Source organism: Acomys russatus, chromosome 14, assembly GCF_903995435.1.
Source record: "Acomys russatus chromosome 14, mAcoRus1.1, whole genome shotgun sequence".
Classification (NCBI taxonomy): Eukaryota; Metazoa; Chordata; class Mammalia; order Rodentia; family Muridae; genus Acomys; species Acomys russatus.
The window spans coordinates 58,071,296-58,092,040 of record NC_067150.1 but is presented as its reverse complement, the minus strand read 5'-3'; the positions used below and the strand labels follow the sequence as shown (position 1 = coordinate 58,092,040).

At 43.9% G+C, this 20,745-nt stretch overlaps 1 protein-coding gene across 1 annotated transcript; it reads left to right on the top strand.

Annotated features, from left to right (window-relative positions):
• The first annotated feature begins 1,335 nt into the window (after nt 1–1,335).
• On the top strand, nt 1,336–20,745 carry Aph1b (aph-1 homolog B, gamma-secretase subunit). Its single transcript, XM_051156702.1, has 6 exons — nt 1,336–1,590; nt 2,883–3,053; nt 11,148–11,218; nt 12,025–12,147; nt 17,783–17,910; nt 20,479–20,745. The coding sequence occupies exons 1-6, from the start codon at nt 1,478–1,480 to the stop codon at nt 20,644–20,646; spliced, it is 774 nt and encodes a 257-aa protein (XP_051012659.1). The 5' UTR covers nt 1,336–1,477; the 3' UTR covers nt 20,647–20,745.

Here is a 20,745-nt window from a genome sequence, read left to right as displayed (position 1 = left end):
TACATTAGTGGAAATATCAGGTAAGCAGGTCACAGCAAAGCAGGGAAATCTCTGCTACAGCTCTCAGATGCTGCCAGCTGATGACATTCTTAGCTTCTGGGCTGGTGGAGGCTAGTAGTCATGTGATAGTCACAAGGACATTGAGGCAAATACTGAGGTGGGCAAAGGATAGCTATTAAAGGGGCCAGCTAGCCCAAGATAAGTTGGCTCTGTATCTACAACATTACAACTCTACAACCATGAAATTGTAATCAGCCAATATCAGCCTTGTAGACTCTTTAACAAAGTTGTGGCTGTTTGTCCTGAAATTTTAATTCAGACATGGTTAGAGAACGCCTCAAAACTTTTTTTTTTTTTTTTTTTTTTTTTTTTTTTTTAAAGACAAGGAGTTAGTGGCAAGGAAACCAGCTTGTCAGAATCCTTCATCAGTATCCATCCTCCTTCCATCTGGACCGGCTCCACTATCGGGGTCATACTAACCTAGCCTGGATTTTTACATATGATGGAACACGACATTTCTGTAACCTTGCGCATGGGAAAATATACTTAAAAAATGCTTATTTTAGAAGGAATCTTGCCTCTGTCCTGTTATTTACTTCAGTTGACCCTAAGCACATTATTGGGCTTAGTGACCTCCTTTAGGCGACCTGACAGCTGGCCGGCAAGAGTGATACTGAGTCAACTGGGGAGAGGTCTCTGGCCACATCTTGAAGTCTCCAAGTGAGCTACGCTTTGAAGTTAAGTCTGCAGCGCTTCCGGTTCTGAGGCTTGGCACAGCTCGTAGCTCCTCGGAGGTGTTGGTGCTGGATCTTTCCACTTCCAAATTCCCGCAATTCCTGGTCCTCAATTTTTATTGTTCCGGGAAACCTAGAGGGAGCTCTCCTCATCCCTGGCCCCTGGCGCGCTCTGAAGGCCAGCCCAGCTCCTCAGGCCACCACCACCCCGCCCCCGCCACAGCACGCGAAGCCCCTCGAGGAACCGCCGCTCTGACAGCCTACGAAGCTTCTCGCACAGAACCCCCGCACAGGTTCTGTCAGAGCTCCGATGCCCCTCAAGAAACCGCCTCCCGAACCCCGCACGGCCGTTCGCCTTCTCAGTTACCTGGAGGACCTCCTGACAGGGGCTGTGTGGCCTCTGAAGCCCCGCCTCCTGGGCTCCACCCCGCCCTCCGCACCTCGAGGCCCCGCCCCCCAAGATATGCCCCGCCCCCGCCCTGACTGGCCGGGGAGCTCTACACCGCCCCCAGCTCTGACTGGCCAGAAAGATCCTCGAGGCTCCGCCTCCTAGGCCCAGCCACGCCCTCCGCGCTGACGGGCCCTAGAGCACCTCGAGGCCCCGCCTCCCGAGCTCCGCCCAGCCCCTTGCTCTGACAGAGCAGTTAGCACCCAGCGGACCTTCCCCGCCCTGCATCCCGCTAAGGCGGCTCCGTAAGCACCTCGGGCCCCTCAGGCCCCCGGGACTGGTTTCTGCAGGAGCCATGACGGCGGCTGTGTTCTTCGGTTGCGCCTTCATCGCCTTCGGGCCCGCGCTCGCTCTCTACATCTTTACCATCGCCACCGACCCTCTGCGCGTCATCTTCCTCATCGCCGGGTGAGGCTGCGCCGGGTCCCCTGACGCCTCGGGGTTCCCTCCCCAGCCTGCGTTCCCACGACCCCCCGAGATCCCTTATCCCCACAGTGGCTCCAGCTTGTGGTGTGGGAAGGGTCAGAGCTGAGAGGAGGGGAGGCTCCTCTGCTCCTGCAAGGGTCTGAGGAGAAGAGCAGGCCCGTGGGCTGAGCAGGCGCCTCCTGCGGGTCTTGCCTAAGTGTGGGACCAGGTAGAGATAGATATTCCTGGATGGTCTTTCCGTAGGAGTCGGTCATGTCACCCAGTGTTGAGTGCCATCGAAGAGTTGTTCTCATTCTCTGCCATTAAAGTCACCTGGGGAGCACTTGCCCACCCCCGACTTAACCCGCATTGCCTGTGAGGGGTTTGGGCTCAGATTTTTCTTGTCGATCCCTGAGTAAAGCTTGGGGTGCAGCCAAGGCTGAAAGCCCGAGAAAATGCGACACCACCTGCCCAGTCATGGCCTCCTGAGAGCTTGATAAATCCGAACTCGCTGTAGAATGTGGTCTTGGTCTTTGCACCTGCTGAGACGGTGTCTGCGACTTGGCGTCAGGCCAGGCACTCAGCCTGAGAGTCTTTTCACTGGACTAAATAGTGCTCCCCGCTATTGTCATTAAACAACAATAGAATCTGTGGAACCAAAGGCTTGAACCCTTGCTGTCCTCATTAAAATCCACCGGAGGGTTGTAAAAACCAGGCCTGGAAAACAACTAGGCCAGAGCACGGATTTGCAACAGCTGAATTTTACACACCGCAAGCTATATACAGGTTTTGGTGTGTGTGTGTGTGTGTGTGTGTGTGTGTGTGTGTGTGTGTGTGTGTGTGTGTGTGTTTGTTTTTGTTTTTCTTTCAGAAAAGATACGGATCTTTACAGATATCTAGACTTTAAATTTACTAGTGAACTTTGAGGATATGAAAATTGCACTAGTCACTGGTTGTATATTTCAGTGGCACACCAAAGAGGTAAAGCATCACTTAGGAAAAATCACCAGCAACCAAGTTCCACTTAGCCAGTCCTTGGCAGATAGTGTCTTAGTGTGCACATGACAGTGTCACAGATCACACTTTTGTTGAGCAATCTGACATTCCTCTTGGACTGTTTTACTCACTAGGAGAAAAATGGACCTTTGATAACCATGCTGATCCTGAACACCACTTCAAGGATTTTTTTTCTAATTTAAAACAATCCAGATATTTGTTTCTTCCCAAGCATATTTAAAGCCAACATTAATCCTGTGCTTCTGTTAACTTGTGATTTTTTTTCTTCTATGTTCCAGCGCGTTCTTCTGGTTGGTATCTCTTCTGCTTTCATCCGTTTTTTGGTACCTAGTAAGAGTCGTTACTGACAACAGGGATGGACAAGTACAGACGTACCTGCTCATCTTTGGAGTGTTGCTCTCTGTCTGTATCCAAGAACTGTTCAGGCTCGCATATTATAGACTGTTAAAGTAAGTTAAGTGTTTGCTTTACTTTCCCAGTTAGATTTGAATTATGGTTTGGTGATTGCTACATTTCTAGCCTGAAAATATCAAGGCTTGCCTTCCTGCCCTCTCTATGTCTTTCCCTCCTCGTTCCTCCCAAAAGTGTTTCTTGAAATTTTTCTGAATGCCAGACACTTGTTAGAAACTGGGAGGACAACGGTGGTTAACAGATAGAAGCTCTGGTGGCGCACACCATTATCCCAGCACTCTGGAGGCAGAGGCAGGTGGAGCTCTGTGAGTTCAAGGACAGCCTGGTCTACAAAACGAGTCCAGGACAGCCAGAGTATAGTGAGACCTGTCTCAAAAAACCAGAGTGGGGGGAAGAGAGAGGAAGGAGAAAAGAAGGAAGAGGGGATAGATAGATAGATAGATAGATAGATAGATAGATAGATAGATAGATAGATAAAGTCTGGTCTCCTGGAGCTTATAATAGCAGGAAACTGGCAAGAAATGAGCGAACAAGAAGACACGTTGTTTTAGAAGATGAGAAGTGCCTTGAAGAAAAATAACCCAGAGAAATAATTACTGAAATAGCAACGAGCCTTCCCATTTGGACTCCATGTTCCCTCTGACCACATGAAATAAATTATTCTTATGGAGATTATGCCTTCCATAATTTTGACTATCAGTGGGAAACAGAGGCTTGCTTAGAAATATTTTCTATAGTTTCAAGTCTACACATGAAAAATATACTTACTTATTTGTTTTGTTTTGTTTGAGACAGGGTTTCTCTGTGTAGCCCTGGATGTCTTGGAACTCAATCCCTAGACCAGCCTGTCCTTGAGCTCAAGAGATCCACTCACCTTTGCCTTCCAAGTGCTGGGATTAAACGCTTGCACCACCATACCCAGTAATTTTTTTTTTTTAAAAACCAGAGGCATGAGCCCCCTTTTTGAGGCTAGGATATGGTCATCTGTCAGACCCATGAGGACCTCACTGAAACCATTAATTTGAGACAGCTTGAATTTGGAGCCCAGTGTTCTTTCAGGAAGTCATTAGATTAGCTTTGCTTGTGTAGTAAGGCTTAGTGGAGTAATAGATGTGCTGTCCTGTTGTGTCTGCCAGTGAGACTCTCCAGCAGTTCATTGATAACACCTACACTTTGAATAGGCTTCTGGTCATTTGATTTCCTAAAATGTTATGCTCTCGGATTTTTAAAAACATTTTGCTTTTAGCAGTGGTATTAAGTGCCCTTTATATAGTGAGACAATTTAAGTTACAAATTGAAAACCAGGAAGCCATTTCTTAGGGAAAAAACATAGCTTTGGGGTGCCTGGAAAGATGATGGTTCAGTGGGTAAAGGTGCTTGCCACCAAGCCTGATGACCTGAGTTCAATCCCTGGGACCCATATAAAGATAGAAAAAAGAAAAGGACTGCCCCAAATTGTCTTCTGACCTTCATATGTGTATCCTGATACTTATGTGTTCACCATATAAGGAAATAAACAATAAATAAATAATAAATAAATGTAACCTTTTTTTCAAGATAGGGTTTCTCTGTGTAGCCTTGGCTGTCCCAGACTTAATTTGTAGTCCAGGCTGGCCTGGAACTCAGAGATCTGCCTTCCTAAGTACTGGGATTACAGATATGCGCCACCATGCCCATCTAAATGTGACTCCCCCCTCCTTCCCCCCCAGACAAGGTTTCTCTGTGTAGCCGTGGCTGTCCTGGATTCGCTCTGTAGACCAGGCTGGCCTTGAACTCACAGTGATCTGCCTGCCTCTGCCTCCCAAGTACTGGGATTATAGGAGTGGGTTACCACGCCCAGCCTAAATGTGACTTTTAAAAATACATTTTTGAAAAGTTTTTAAATGAAAATTTCTAAGCCAGGCGGTGGTGGTCCACACCTTTAATCCAGGACAGCCAAGATAATAAAGAGAAACTCTCAAAAAAACCAAAAAGAGCCGGCGTGGTGGTGCACGCCTTTAATCCCAGCACTCAGGAGGCAGAGGCAGGCGGATCACTGTGAGTTTGAGGCCAGCCTGGTCTACAAAGTGAGTCCAGGATGGCCAAGGCTACACAGAGAAACCCTGTCTCGAAAAACCAAAAAAAAAAAAAAAAAAAAAAAAAAAAAAAAAGAAAAGAAAAGAAAAGAAAAGAAAAGAAAAAAGAAAATTTCTAGTCTCTGGGAAAAAATTAAAAAGCATTAAATAAATATTAAAAGTTATGTTAAGGACTAGCCCAGTTGGTAGAGCCCAGTTGCTGACAGCCCTGGTGGGTTTGACTCCCAGCGTTGTTTTTAAAAAGATGGAAAGAAAAAAAGGGAGGGAAAAAGTAACATTTCAAGCTGGGCATGGGGGCGGTGTGCCAGCAGTTCCAGCTGCTCAGAAGAGAAAACCTTGAGCCCAGAATTCTCAATGAAACAAAAAGTAACACTGAAATTTTTACAGAAGGACATCTAATTGTGTAGAATGTTTGTGGTATGCAGAAGTGAGTTACTACCATCCTAAGATTCAATTTACTGTTTTTATTTTAAAGTACTAGGGATTGTACATAGGATTTTTTTTTTTTCTGAGGCAGGGTTTCTCAGTGTAGCCTTGGCTGCCCTGGACTCACTTTGTAGACCAAACTGGCCGTGAACTCACAGCGATCCGCCTGCCTTGCACACAAGAGGCAACCGGTTCATTCTCCTAATACTCAATCTACAATCTAAATTTTAACTGTGTGTGGTGGCGAAGATGAAGACGATCCAATTGATTCTACTTTTGGCCTATGCTGTTGAAATCTCAGCCACATGATTGTCATAGGGTCCCTGTCAAGGCTCAGCACTCCTCACTTCTTCACATGAATCTCTAAAGGCATGGGTGTAGCTTCTTAGCCATTTTCCCCCTTTGGCTGTGGGCACATCCTTTTTTGTCAGTGTCTGTTTTTTACTGCGGTGTGATCTGAGCAGTGCCTTTGACCAGATGCTGTTTTCTAAATAACTCAGCCTCACAGTGAACTAAGTTCTCGATCAGCATCATGAGTGGCCTTTGAACTTTTACATGATAGTTTTAATCGTCTAAAAAGCTTAATTTTGCCTGGCCCAGTGGTGCATGCCTGTAGTCCCAACACTCTAAAGCACTCTAGGAGGCAGAGGCAAGAGGATCTATGTGAGTTCGAGGCCAGCCTGGTCTACAAAGTGAGTCCAGGACAGCCAAGGCTACACAGAGAGACCCTGTCTCGAAAAACCAAACCAAAACAAAAAAACAAAAACCAATCCCCCCCCTAAATTTCTAGCTAGGTGGTGGTGGTGCACACCTTTAATCCCAGCATTTGGGAAACAGAGGCAGGCAGAAATGTATAAATTCGAGGCCAGCTTGATCTACAGAACAAGTTCTAGGACAGGCAAGGCTACACAGAGAAACCCTGTCTCAAACAAACAAACACCCAAACAAACAAAAGAACAAAGTTTAATTTCAAATGCACTGTTACAATTTGGGGCATGGGTTTAAAAAGCTCTTATTTCAAGACCTGATTTCACTAGTGCCAAGATTTGGATGTAGTACCTGGTATTCTTTCTTGCCCATTTCTTTAGTTTTTCACTCGAAGCAACAACGTTTTCTTGGCACTAACCAAAGTTTCCCAAAGGCTATAAGCTGAAAGTAGGTCCTCATTTTGAATGAAGGCAGCACAAGAATGGTGCCATGTGAAGAAGGAATCCTGGCATTTCAAAGCAGGCTATCAAGGAAGTTGAGAGAAGCCTCTTTGGCTTCCTAGAGCCGTGCTTGTTCTTAAAGGACGTTTGGGATCAGAGAAACATGCATCAGTAGATGCCTTTGTTTGCGTTGCAGAATCCATATTTAAGAAGCTTTTGGTATATTCTACACATTTCCTGTCAGGCCTGGTCTGTGCTTCTAGTACTTGGGAGGTGGAGGTGAGTGGATCAAAAGTTCAAGGGCACCTTTCAGTTACTTCCAAGTTAAGGCTACACTGAGTAACATGAGATACTGTCTCCAAACAAACAAAAACAAAAACAATAGCCAGAGCCTGGAAACAACCTAAATGTCCCTCAGCCAAAGAATGGTTAAAGAAACTGTGGTACACTTACACTATGGAATACTACTCAGCTTTAAAAAAAACAAGGAGAGCCAGGCGTTGGTGGCACACGCCTTTAATCCCAGCACTCGAGAGGCAGAGGCAGGTGGATCGCTGTGAGTTTGAGGCCAGCCTGGTCTACAAAGCAAGTCCAGGGCAGCCAAGGCTACACAGAGAAACCCTGTCTCGAAAAACCAAAAATAAATAAATTAATTAATTAATTAAAAAAATAAAATAAAAAATAAAAAAACAGGGAAATCCTGAAATTTGTGGACAAATGGATGGAACTAGAAATGATCATACTGAGTGAGTTAACCCAGAAGCAGAAAGACTCCAACATAGGGATTTGGGTTTAATTAAATTTTGCTTAAGTATCCCACTGCCAAAAATACTGCCTTTCAGTTAAGGTACTACCTCAGTAAGAGCTTTGCTGCCAGAATTTGCTTCCAAAATTAAAATGTTGAGCATTTGCACCCATTTTCTAAGCCATGGCAGTCAAATAAGTTTAATTCATGAGTCAGGAATAGTGACTTCGTTGTGAATGAGTTAATGAACGAATAAATGTTAATAGTCAGGACTATTAGTGCCGCATTTCCTCTCATGAACTCTGTAACACAGAACGAGGAAGTGTGCCAAATGTTTAAATGAATACATTCAAGATATATGAGAGTTGTGTTTTTGTTTGTTTGTTTGTTGAGTGAATTATAACTTTCAGCATGAGAAGGCCTTAGAGTAAGAAACTGGCATGAGGCTGCAAGTGATGGCTCTTTCCATACAAATGTTAAAACACTCCATGTAGCCTAAAACATGATTGCTTATTACCTAAAACAGATGTCTTTGGTAAATCTTTATTGCATAAAACTGCTGTGTGATGCTTGAAATATATAGAATTTTTTTTCTTGGATTGAAAGTTTTGTAATTTGTTTCAGCTCTATTATAATACAAATACATATTTGGTGAGTTTAGAAAAATCTTACATTTACAGAAAAGAAAAAAGCTAAGATAGCTAGTGCATGCATTTGTTTGCCCCTCCCCCACTGACCTATAATCCTTATCCCTGCTACAGTTGGGTTTTTGTTTGTTTGTTCGTTTGGTTGGTTGGTTAGTTTTTTTGTTTGTTTTGGTTTTTTGAGACAGGGTTTCTCTGTGTAGCCTTGGCTGTCCTAGACTCATTCTGTAGACCAGGCTGGCCTTGAAGTCACAGGGATCCACCTGTCTCTGCCTCCTGAAGGCTGGATTAAAGGTGTGGGCTACCACACATGGCCTCACCGTTTTGTTTTGTTTTTTTTAAAGAAGTACTTCTCTGTTTTTTTGCATTGTCTAAAATAGTGTCTTAGGGGCTACAGTTGTAACTCAGCTGCAGAGTAGTTGCTTATCAAACACAAAGCCCTGGGCCCCACCCCCAGAGCCTAATAAAATGGACATGGTGAAACACACCTGTAATCTTAGCTCTGCAATGATACTGAAGGCAGCCAGTTGCATGAGACAGTCTCAAAAACCAACCAACCTAATACAAAGAAAAACCCCAAATGCCTTAAACACATAAACTCAGAAGTTGAGTACACTTCCTCAGGCTGAGTCACAGAGTTTGTGAGAGGAAATGTTGCAGCCCTGATAGTTCCCTGTTAACATTAGCAAGTGAGAAAGCACAAAACATGATGAGTTTCCATGTTCCTGATGAGCAGAAGAGTTGATTGACATCTTGTCTGTTTATTAATGTCAAAGGTCTCTGTTACATTTGCCACCAGACTCCCAAGAACAAAAATTAAAAGTCCCAATTTTTACAATATAAATTTTGTGAAACTATTAATAAATCACTTCCTTTTTATTTACTTATGTATTTAAAACACCATCTCACTGTGTAATGCCGAGTGGTCTGGAATTTGCTATGTAATTCAGGCTGGCCTTGCAGTCACAGAGCTCCAACTGCCTATCTCCTGAGTGCTAGGATTATAGGGGTGTTCCACAGCCTCTGGCTAATTTATTCCTTTTTGAGTGTACAGATGAGAGAAATTATCAAGGTTTCTGTATAGAAATATAACATTTGGGTTTTTCTGTTGTTTTGCTTTATTTTATTCTGAAATAGGGTCTTTTGTATCCCCACATGGCCTCTAACTCTGTATACAGTTGAGAATGACCTTCTGACCTGGCTGGGATTTCAGACATGAGCTACCATGTCTAGAAACTTAATACATTCCTTATTGCAGTGCCACAGCGTGTCCAATAGAGAAAAACAACTTATGCAAAACAGAAACTCCCAAATTTATTGATTAAACTACACTGGCACATTTGTTGATATAGATTAGTACTGTTGTATAGCTCATAAGGTTTAACTAATATTTAAAAGAATTTCTGTGAAAGGTAGGTTGCTTTTGTTTTGTTTTGCTTTTTTGTTTTTTGTTTTTTCATTTGTCTTTTGAGTCAGGGTTTCTCTGTATAGCATTAGCTGTCCTGGACTCACTTTGTAGACTAGTCTGGCCTTGAACTCACAGAAATCCTCCTGCTTCAGCCTCCCTGAGTGCTGAGGTTAAAAGCATGTGCCACCACATCTGGTGGTAGGTTTCTTTTTACTAAAGAAACCTGTACAATTTAGTTGGTTGCTGCTCCAGAGACAGTCACATAAAAATATCTTTCCTACCAAACAGTGCTTTCAGATGGACAACACTGAAACAGCAAATTGTTTTTTTGATTCTAGAAAAGCAGAGCATACTTCACTATTCATATGGCTATTTTGATTGAATTGTACATTGTCAGAACAGTGATTAATAAATACAGTGATTCTGTATTTACATAATGAATAGACCAATAGTAATAACTATCTGTTCCTTGGTATTTTTAATTTTATTTAATATTGGCTTTTTTAGTAGAGTATAGCCCAGGTTGACTTTGAACATGGCCGTACCTCTACTCTCTCAGCCTCCGAATGAGCCATCACACCTGGCTTCCCTGACGTTAAAATTAATACAATGCCTGGGAAATAAATACGCTCTAGTTAACTTGTCTGGTCTTAGAGTTCATCTCACCTCCCTTTGTTTCAGCACTGGCTGACAGGTCATTCCAAAATACTGATTCTTTTGTCACTTTAGTAGATATACATTATAGTAAATATAATCTGAATATCCTTTCAGTTGGCTTTTAAATGGCTGCAGAGTTTCTGGGCAACAGAGACAGTAGTGTAATGAATCATAGTATTCCTAATATCTGTATTGTGATGCACAGAACATTTTTTTGTGCATCTGTGAACTGGCTATAACAGAAGTGTGGATATGATCACTCTGGATTGTTACTGAGAAGTATTTATGTTTCCATTTTAATATTTATATCTTATTCTAAAGGCAGCATTTTATCATATAGCATATTATAAAGACATCAGGCTGTACTTCCTCCTGAATCCTAATTGGGAACATGAACCAAATACATAAAATACAGAAGACTGTATGATTAAATACCAACGTGGGAGCTTGGCTCTCCAGTACATCAGCTGCTTTAATTAACTGCTACGGGAGGTGTGGGGAAAGTACGAGGGTAGGCTGCAGGTGTCGCTCAGTGATAGATCCTGTGCCTAGCATGTGGGAGGCGTGGGCTGAGTACTACACCAGACGATCATGCTCCTGGAAGGATGCCATGATTTTGGTTCTTCGGAGTGAAAGGTAGAAGGAAGATGGTCGACTGTAGCCGCAGTGGGAAGTACAACAGCATGCCAACACACTGAAGCTAAACGTGTAAGAGATTGAGAAGAAGGAAATTCAACATGGTGCATCCCTCAGGGTAATGAGTATTCATTGACCTCAGAAATAAAAAAAAAGTCTCTATTATTCCCCTTGAACTTAATCCCTATTGGCTTATGACAAATAGTTTTCCTTTTCCTTTTATGGATGAGGTTGTTGGAAATCTCATTTTATTTCAGTTATCAAAAATGTGCTGGATTTGACTTAAGACCTGGTCAGAAGCCCCAGTAATATCTGGTTTTGAAGGGTCCTGTGGCCTGCCTGATATACTGCTTTTTAAAAAAGTAAAAATTAAAAAATGTGTTTTTCTTTTAGAAAAGCCAGTGAGGGTTTGAAAAGCATAAACCCCGAGGAGACAGCACCCTCAATGCGACTGCTGGCCTATGGTAAGTTAGACCCTGTGGTGTCATGAAGAAACATAATACAAGTGCTGGAGAGATGGCTCAGCAGTTAAGAGACCTGAGTTCAGTTCCCAGAACCCACGTGGTGGCTCACAACCACCTGTACCTCTAGCTCTAGGGGATCCAACACCTGCAGAGCCTGCACATGGTACACATAAACTCATGTAGTCACGAGTGTGCATGTCTACATACATGCACATGCACACACACACTCAGAGGCACACACATGTACATGCATGCTCGCACACATACACGTTCTCTCTCTCTCTTTCTCTCTCTCTCTCTCTCTCTCTCTCTCTCTCTCTCTCTCTCTCACTCCCTCACTGGATCTAGATCCCCACATAGAATTAGTTCGGTCTGGCCCAGGGATCCCACCTTGGGCCTCACAATCAGTTACTCCCTCACAGTTTGGCCACAGTAAGCCAAAGCCCAGGCCTAAGGCACAGTACCCGCCTCTTCCTCTCTGGTTTCTTCTGTGTCTCTCCTTTGTTCTTTATCCAGCACCTCCTGCCCTGCACGCTGTTTGTTCCTCCCAGAGCTAGCTGTCCGATGCTTCAGCAGCAGCAGCCATTTTGTTTTGTTTCCTTTTTCTCTTCTACCTTCCACTCCAAACAACCAAAATCCTTCTCGCCCTTCTAGCAGCACCTTTGTACTTTGATGTGGTACCTAAGCCCACTGCAGACCTTTTCTCTGCAGCGAACTAGTATTATTCCCTGGTCCTTGCAGATTAGATTTGAACTGAACTCATAACAGGAAGAGGGTTTAACAGTGTTTTGTTTCTTCCTCTTTAGTTTCTGGCCTGGGCTTTGGAATCATGAGTGGAGTGTTCTCCTTTGTGAACACCTTGTCTAACTCCTTGGGGCCAGGCACGGTGGGCATTCATGGGGATTCTCCTCAGTTCTTCTTGAATTCAGGTATGTGTCAGCTGTGCGTGTGCAGGCCGTGCTCTAGAGGACCAGCCTCATTGCAGCTCACTGGCCTCCGAATTCCAGTGGGCGGGGATTCATGTTAAACCTTTTAAAAACACCATACCTCAGACATTAGAGGTGAAGGGCCTGGGAATGCGGGCGGGGTTTGATTGGAGTGCTTTAGAATTTTACAGGAATTTATCTTGCCTAAGATCTATATCTTTATTTCGTTGTACTAAAATGTTATAGTGTGATGAAATATTAGCAGCTAACCTTTATGAGATATATTCTCTTTGTTTTGGGGATTTCATATTTTCTCCTTGCCCAGTGCTGGGGATTGAACCCATGACCCTCAATCCTAAATCTCAATATTCATTTAATCTACACCTCAGTGCCCTTTAGAGATAGGTAGCAGGATTTAACCCATAAATTCAGAGGGAGACATGCAGTGGCAGATCAGTTGTCTCCTATGCAAAGATGCGATAAAAAGGAACCAACTCTTTCCATGTTGCTTTTCATTCACCAGCGACAATGATCAAGGATTTGCTTTATAATTAGAATATTATTTTCGTTAAATGTCACATTTGTTTAAAAATAGAGCAAAAAATATGTTGTGTTTATAGTTGCTTAGACCAACCACTGTTGTGTCATTGAGATAAAGGAACTCACATATCCTTTTTATTTTTTTTCAATTAAATCAATGTTCACATCCAGGCCAAAGCTCAATAGGGAGTCAACCATCTTGAAGGAGAATATGACTAAAAAGTAAATAGAGTTTCAGTAGCTTTTACTAGAATAAAAAGGTCAGACAGAGAGATGACCAGTTAGTTTAAAAAGCTACAGTAGTTTAGAGACATCTGCTTAGCATTGCACTCCTGAAGCTGGCGACAGTCCTCCCGTCTCTGTTTCCTTGTTAGTTCAAACCTTAGCCTTTCCTGTGGGCATTCATGCTGTCAGCTTCTCAAGTGAATCCATCCTCTGGGCAGCCGGAAATCTAGTCTCCCCTGTTTGAGAGTCTCTGACTGAGACCTACAACATACAGCTCAGACCCTTTAACTCTGACTACAAGTTAAGGGAAAGTGTTTATAGGTCGTGCTTAATAATGTTGCCTCCAGCATAGCAGGTTACCGTTGTAAATATTCCTAAACTGGAATACCCCTGGCATGGATTTTAATGATCATAGTGCTATGTTTTTAAGAAAGAATCAAATGTAGTTTTAATGGCTAATGTCTCTTGGAGTCCAGTAGAAATTAATAAGACACCCTCTGTATTACTTGTGAAGTTTCTTATGACTTACACTGTTACAGGACCTGTTTTCATTTCATCCTCCTGTATTGCTAGTTTTTGTCCTCTAGATGGTGCTGACTCCCCTCAGTAAACCAGGCTGTTTTCAAGCCAGCTTAAAATGAGTCCAGTGGGAAAGTAGATTTGTACCTAAAATGGTAATTAGAATAAGTAAGGTGTATGGGGTTGTTAATTAGCATCTCGATGTCAGTTGTGTTAATAATACACACATATTATGATGCCTGTATGTACATGAATCTTTATGTCACAGGTAGGCATAGTTTTAAAGGTGTACATGTTAGTTCTTAGTTGCCTGTGACTGTGGAGTAGGCCAGCTATAAATTAGCCTCATTGCCACATCCCAGAAGTGCTGCTGGGATTGCGGTTCCAGGCTCAAGCCGTAGCCTATCTCATTAATTTAATATTTGGGGACAAGTCCTTTTGACTATTTAACTATGCGTTCTCTAAATTATTATTAAAAATTTCTCCATGCCTTCTGCCCATGATAGGAATAAAAACAAACACAAAGCATAATACAAGAGGAAGAACCACCTGTGACTGACTGACGTGACTATTCTTTACTGTCTCCTTCTCATGTCTTCCCCTCCACCCCAATGCCCGTCTCTAGTTGTGCGTTAAACTATATAAGCAAGAGCTATGGCTGTCTTGTTCACACCATCCCCAGAGCCTCATGGAGTCCTTTGTTACTAGATGGCACTTAAAAATATTTACTGAAAAATAAAACCTAGCCTATGGAGTAAGTGCCACTTGACTAGAAATTTACTTAAAGATGAATGTACCAAGGCCAACAAAGGAAGGGGCTGCAGGCAAGGATGTTCCAAGCAGAAGGAAGAGCCTCTCTCCTATAGGACTCAATTTCCAGTTCTCTCAAAAGCTGGGCATGGTGGTGTATGCTTGTAATCCCAGGACTGGGGGGCAGAAGCAGGTGGAGCCCCATTAATCTGAGGCCAGTCAGGGCTATATAGTGAAACTCTGTCCAAAGAAAATAAGAAACGAAGAAAAAAAACAAATGCCCAGCTCAGAGGTTTTTTTTTTTTTTTTTTTTTTTAAGTATTTTATTTAATTTTAATGTATGTGCATTGGTGTGAGGGTGTCAGATCTTGGAGTTACAGACAGTTGTGAGCTGCCATGCAGGTGCTGGGAATTGAACCCAGGTCCTTTGGAAGAGCAGGCAGCTCCTAACCACTGAGCCATCTCTCCACCCCCAGCTCAGAGTTATTAACCATTAAATGAAATTAAGCCCAGTGCTATAAAAATTTGAAAGGGAAATTTTTACCCTACTTTTGGCCTTGGCAAGAACCCATGTGGTTTTATGGCTGTGTGGACACATGTATTAGGAATCCTGGCATTTGCTGACTTGTTCAGCAGCCATTTGTCATGTTTAGTCATGGCTCTACCATGCCAGTTCCCTCTGACACCTCCCCTTGTGCCACCTCTCCACATCTCGGCTAGTCAGAGTGTTCACTTCAGGATGCCTACATGGGCTGTTTCTAGAGGGAGCATTCATGTTTTGTTTTATTTTATTGTTGTCGAATAGAATTGATATGCATTACCACTAAGAAATGACTTTGCACACATTAGCGATTAATAAAGGAAAAAGTCCTTAATAACAGTGTGTGATTTGTTCTGGCTAATGCACAAAGGGAAACCAGGCTCAAACGGAAAATTTTTACCAGCTTTTATAGACCGTAAGCATATACATTCTACATACACTGTCTACCTTAAATCTCCTTTGGGTCCTAGCCCCAGGTTACACTTAGAACAATTTAAACAAAGACAAGAAACAAGTCTGGCCACTTGGGCAGTTGGGAGATTCATATAGCAAAGACATTGCCAAAATTATTTCTCAAGTACATGAGGGTTGTTCTTTTTGAATAGTTGTTACCCAGGGTCGTCTTGCCCACCTGGAAGAATTAGGCTTTTCCTGAGAAGAGCGTGGGTGACTTAATGATATACGGGAATGGCCCTAATGGCCAATTGTGAGTCAGGGTTGTCTCGTTTCATGTGAGGATGGAACCCAATGGGAGGTCAATATTTGCAAAGGTAATCAGCTATGGAGATATGGGGGCAACATTAATAAGCATGACCCATAACACACTTTCCCTTTGCTCATAGCCAGAGTTAAAGGATCTGAACTGTATGCTATAGGCCTCAGAAAGCCAAAGGCTTGGAAACAGGGAAGACAAACCTGCTGGCTGCAGAGGATGGATTTATCTGAAAACTTAATTTTGGGTATCACAACACATGTGTGGAGGTCAGAGGACAAGTTGTGGGAGTCAGTTCTCTCCTTCTGCTATAGCTGGATGCACACTCTTATTAATGAGCATTTGTTTATTAATCTCTAATATGCAGAATGAATTCTCACTAGGAAGGCCTAATATTTCTGTAACACAAGGATGCCATGAAGATTCATAGAGGATCTGTTATTCAAGTCACTTGGGTCTAGACTGTAGAGGGCCTTGATGCTAGTCTGAGGTGTCAGACTTGACTTTGGAGACAAAGGCAGTCCGTCTGTCTGTCCATCTGACTTCTTAGCAGGAAGGATCAATACATTCAGACCTAGAATTAAAAGCAAGATCAGGGCCAGTGAGGTCCAGAGGACACTTGCCTGACACTTGGAGATCAGGGCCAGTGAGGTCCAGAGGACACTTGCCTGTCACTTGTAGAACAACATGGTTTTGGATAAGAACAGGCTGATATTGCCATCAGTCAGAGCCTCTCCCTAGTAGCTGAGCTCTAGGAGCTAACCTCGGGAGCACACTTAGCTGATCTCAGTACCCATGGCAATGTACAGATAGAAGGGCAAACAGAGGCTGCCAGGCAGATGGCAAATACCTGTGGTAGTGATGGCCCATGACATTTGATTGACACCCAGGTCCTAGAAATCCCTTCAGGAATGAACACTTTATGATTAAAAAAAGTTCCCATTGTGTCAATTTTTGCCCTGGTCTTTTTGATTCAGAGAAACCTCACTCAGCCCCTGAGCATCGTTAGTGGCCGCAGTGTCACACCATTGACAGCCATCTGTCCTTAGGAACTGTCCCTTTCGGAATGATGGCTGGACCTGAACTGAATCCTTCAGTGTGGTCTCTGCCCGAGCCTGACGTGTAGACACTGATGGCGTGCTCTCCTCTAGCCACAACAGAGAGTCTTTTAACGTGGTTTAGTGGGTCTCTTACTTCATGTGGATGACACGCATTTTCCTTGCCTGCTGATTCTCATTCATCACCACGTTCTTGCTGTGGGTCATATAGAATAGCTCACTGTGTGAGTGCACTGCAATTCACTTACCCGTCGTGTCAGGCCTGGGCACTCCTTGTTGTTGTAGCAGTGCTGGTGTAAATATTCTTGCATCTCCTTAGCACATGTATAAGAATGCCTCCTGCCCATGTGTGGAATCTCTAGGAAGGCTGTGAAACTGTTTAGCTGGGCTCCTGCTACCTTGCTTCTGATTCATGGGTGGGATGGGCACCAGTGAGTTGCACTGACAAGTCCCTGGGTGAGTGGTCTATTGAGCTGAGAACCCACCAGTATGGAGTACAGATAGAGTATATAGTGTAGCTTGAGCTTCTTGCTGGGCTGAAATAGATGCAACTGTTCTTCTTTGCTTGGCGATGCCAGGTTATTTTCCCTTCACGCAGAGTAGAACAGAACTCTAGACTGGGACTTTTCTGTCTGGTGGGTTAAAACCCACAGTCTCCTTATTATATGGCAGGAAAGGGAAGTCTATATGCCTTTTTCATGTTAAAGTGTGCAGAATATATGGAACTTGCCTGCTTTAAAGAAAAAATATTACTTCAGGGCACAGGACATGCACACAGGCGGTATTGCAGAGACACAGCAGTCCCTGATTCATTGACAATTGCTTAAAAAGAATCTTAAGATAATTATGACTTTTGATGGGTTTTTATTCCATTCTTTAAAAAAGTATCTGAAGAGAAATTTTCCTTCAGTGTGGAAGCTTGTTTGGACAGAGAATGTTCTGTTCAATTGAAAGAATTCTCTTTTAAGTAGGGCTGCAGGCTAATTGAAAACAAGCGGTGTAGATTTTATACTAATCTCATTGCAAACCTCAGGGAAACTCCTTGAAAGCCAAATCCAAGTTGGCTTTTTGTCAAACAGGTTCATATTCTAGAATAGCTGCTGCAAAGGCTGGACCCCTCCCACCCGGAGATGCTTCTTCTGTGTTAACCTGGAGTTCTTCTCAAAGCCAGCTCTGTGCACTGGAGGTCAGAGTCTGACTGCAGCCAGGAGCCTGGTGCACTGTGCTGGGGTTCGGCTGGCTTTGGCGTCTGTTGTCTGCAGGACTGCCACTCACCGCCCATTTGTCTTTCAGCTTTCATGACACTGGTTATCATAATGCTGCACGTGTTCTGGGGCATTGTGTTTTTTGATGGCTGCGAGAAGAATAAGTGGTACGTCCTCCTCATGGTTCTCCTGTGCCACATGCTGGTGTCCACCCAGGTGAGTGCTGGCGCTGTGCTGTTGGCGCTTGTGCAGCTCAAGTGCAGATGAGTGATGGGCTCCACTCCAGATGGAGGCAGGCTCACGAGGAAACGAGGGCAAGTCAGGAAAGCCATGTGAGTGGACAGCGGGCTGTGCAGTTTTAGTAGAGCGACCATCACTGTGAATTTGGGGGTCTGTCTCATTTGAGACTTTCCGTGCCTGTCCTTTAGTGGATGTGTGGTCAAGCCTAAATCAATTGTGCTTGTGGTTTGAAGCGTACCTGAAGTAATTTTCTTCATTACAAAGTCCTTAAGGTACGCACTTTAGTAAGCTTAAAGCATTCCGTGACAACGACTTTAACTTCACTGATTGATCCGTTTTGTTTTTGTTGTTGGTCGGGCTGTCGCGAAGCTCTCTTGACTGTTTATGGGCACAGAGATTTCCCATGTGTGTAGGTTCCGAGACAAGGAGCTGTGAGGTCAGCTGCTGTGAATATTCTGGGCGCTTGTGTGTTGTGGAGGTCAGAGTACAACTTGTTCTACCCTTCCACCATGGGGATCCAGAATCAAGTTCACATCACCTGGCTTGGTAGCAAGAACTCTTACCCACCGAGCCATCTCCCTGGCCCCTGTCTCTACCATTTCCCCTCAGCCTTCTGGCCCAGTCTGGCTTCTGCTCCAACCACCCTTCCAAACCTCACTTTTCCAAATGTAATGGACATTGGTTTTTGTTCGTCTTGGCAGCCTTTAAGATTTATTTTATTTTTATTTATGCGTATATTTGTGAGTCAGTGTATGCATATATGCATATGTGTATAGGTGTGCATAGAGGCGCCAGAAAAAGCCATCAGATGCCCTGGGGCTGGGAGTATAGTGAGTTGCAGGTGCCACTCATGGGTGCTCAGGAATCTTTACAAGGAGATTTCATTTTCTTCCTTTTCTTCTGCTACAGCGCACTGTCTTGATATTTCAGGACTCCTTTGTTGGCTCTATGTATTCCAAATGGAGTATTTCAGGGCTCAGGTTTGCAGTCTCTGCAGGAGCTCCTCAGTAACTACAATAATGGAACAGTGTTAGCTTCCGTGGGCAGGCTGTGCTGTGCTTATCACGCACACACCTTTCCCATAATAATCACACACCTTTCCCATAATAATCATACTCAGGCATCAATTATTTGGCTTCTGCCTTTTGAAATCTCATGGCCTGTCGCTCTTAACCATGACATCTTTGGATCTGACTTGCACTATTTAGTGCAGGCTTGCTCCTGCCCGCCATCTCAGTTTCTTACAAGGTTGCTGCCTTGGAAGCCTTCACGAACCATCAGTCCAGAAACACAATATTGAGTCTTGACATCTCGCTCACACTTACCCCATCAGCCCAGTCAGCTCATCCTGGCCACTCTCCATCTGCACCTCTGCCTCCCTAAATCCCCTCCTAACCCCCTCCTACCCGTGCAGTCTCCTCCTAACTCATCTCCTGACTCACCAGCCCCTTTAATTCACTTTATACAGTTTAAAAGTAAAAACCAATCACTATTACCCCAATGTAAGTCTCTATATGACCCTGCACTGCACAGAGAGCAGCATGCACATTGCTTAGCCTCAGGCTTTGCAGTTGCCTGAGCTCATCTGCTCCTCCATTCCTCAACTGTATTCCTCCTGGCTCTAGTTTTCATCTGTACCCAGCTCTGTCCTCACATTCGCTCCTCCCATGGCCAGCCTGCACGGGTTGGTTCATTCCCTTTCCTGTCTGTCTTGGGTCACCCCTTCAGTAGATGGCCTTGTTCTCACCTAGCAGTTGTTACAACTGCAACTATTCTGTCTTAGCATCGCTCACAATTTGCAATTAATTTATTTCTTCATTATCCATGTTACTTACTAGTATGTAAGTTCCATCAGGCGGAGACTTGTCTTCAGTAACCTCAGTCACAGTACCTGTTGGCACTCTGTCTGTGCGCTTTGGTGCTGGGGATCAAACCCAGGGCGTCACGACAATAAACAAGCGCTCTACCACTGAGCTATGTTGCTGTTAGCGTTTCATAATGAACAAACCTCTGGAATCCGTAGCAATTGCACAGCCAAAAGTCTATCCATTCCTTCACGTTCCTTGGAATACTACTGGTTCGTATTAAAGTAATCTAAAGAAATTTTATTTTTAAAAATTCATTTATTATTATGTATACAGTGCGCTGCCTGCGTCTACACTCATAAGCCAGAAGAGGGCACTAGACCTCATTATAGCCGGCAGTGAGGCAAAGTAATCTAGATGTACCCAGCTTACTTGCAAATTCTGAGGGCCAACTTAATGGCTATAACTAGGGCCAGGTGCTTCGTGTGTTTTCTGTTTAGTATCCCATTAGGTTCCGCCTGGCAGCTGCCTTCTGGGTTGCCATTTGCGTCAAGCAAACTGCAGGTTCACAGACCACTGTCTGTTGAGTAGATTGTTCTCTGAGCCGTCCTGACACAAGGATGACATTCATCTCATGTTTGTGAGGCAGCCCTGCTGTTGGGAGCATTGTATATTTTCTTCTCTCTCTGTCTCGGCAAACATGTGCTTTCACCCAGGCTGACTTATTTTTCCTTTGCAGACCTTGCTAAGTCCTCATTATGGAGTAAACCTGGTATCCGCATATATAATCATGGTGCTCATGGGCATCTGGGCGTTTTTCGCTGCTGGAGGCAGCTGCCGAAACCTGAAACTCTGCCTGCTCTGCCAGGACAAGGACTTTCTTCTTTACAACCAACGCTCCAGATAACCAGACAACCGGCACCTCCAAACAGCAGCCTGTGTCTGTAGAGGGAGCCCAACTGTGCCCTTCCCTAGAAAAGACTCTTCTCCTGGAAATTAGAAGCAG

Coding starts and splice junctions, on each gene's coding strand:
- Aph1b (XM_051156702.1), top strand. CDS start 1,478: ATGACGGCGGCTGTGTTCTTCGGTTGCGCCTTCATCGCCTTCGGGCCC. Junction 3,054..11,147: donor GCATATTATAGACTGTTAAA/GTAAGTTAAGTG, acceptor TTTTTCTTTTAG/AAAAGCCAGTGAGGGTTTGA. Junction 17,911..20,478: donor ACATGCTGGTGTCCACCCAG/GTGAGTGCTGGC, acceptor TTTCCTTTGCAG/ACCTTGCTAAGTCCTCATTA.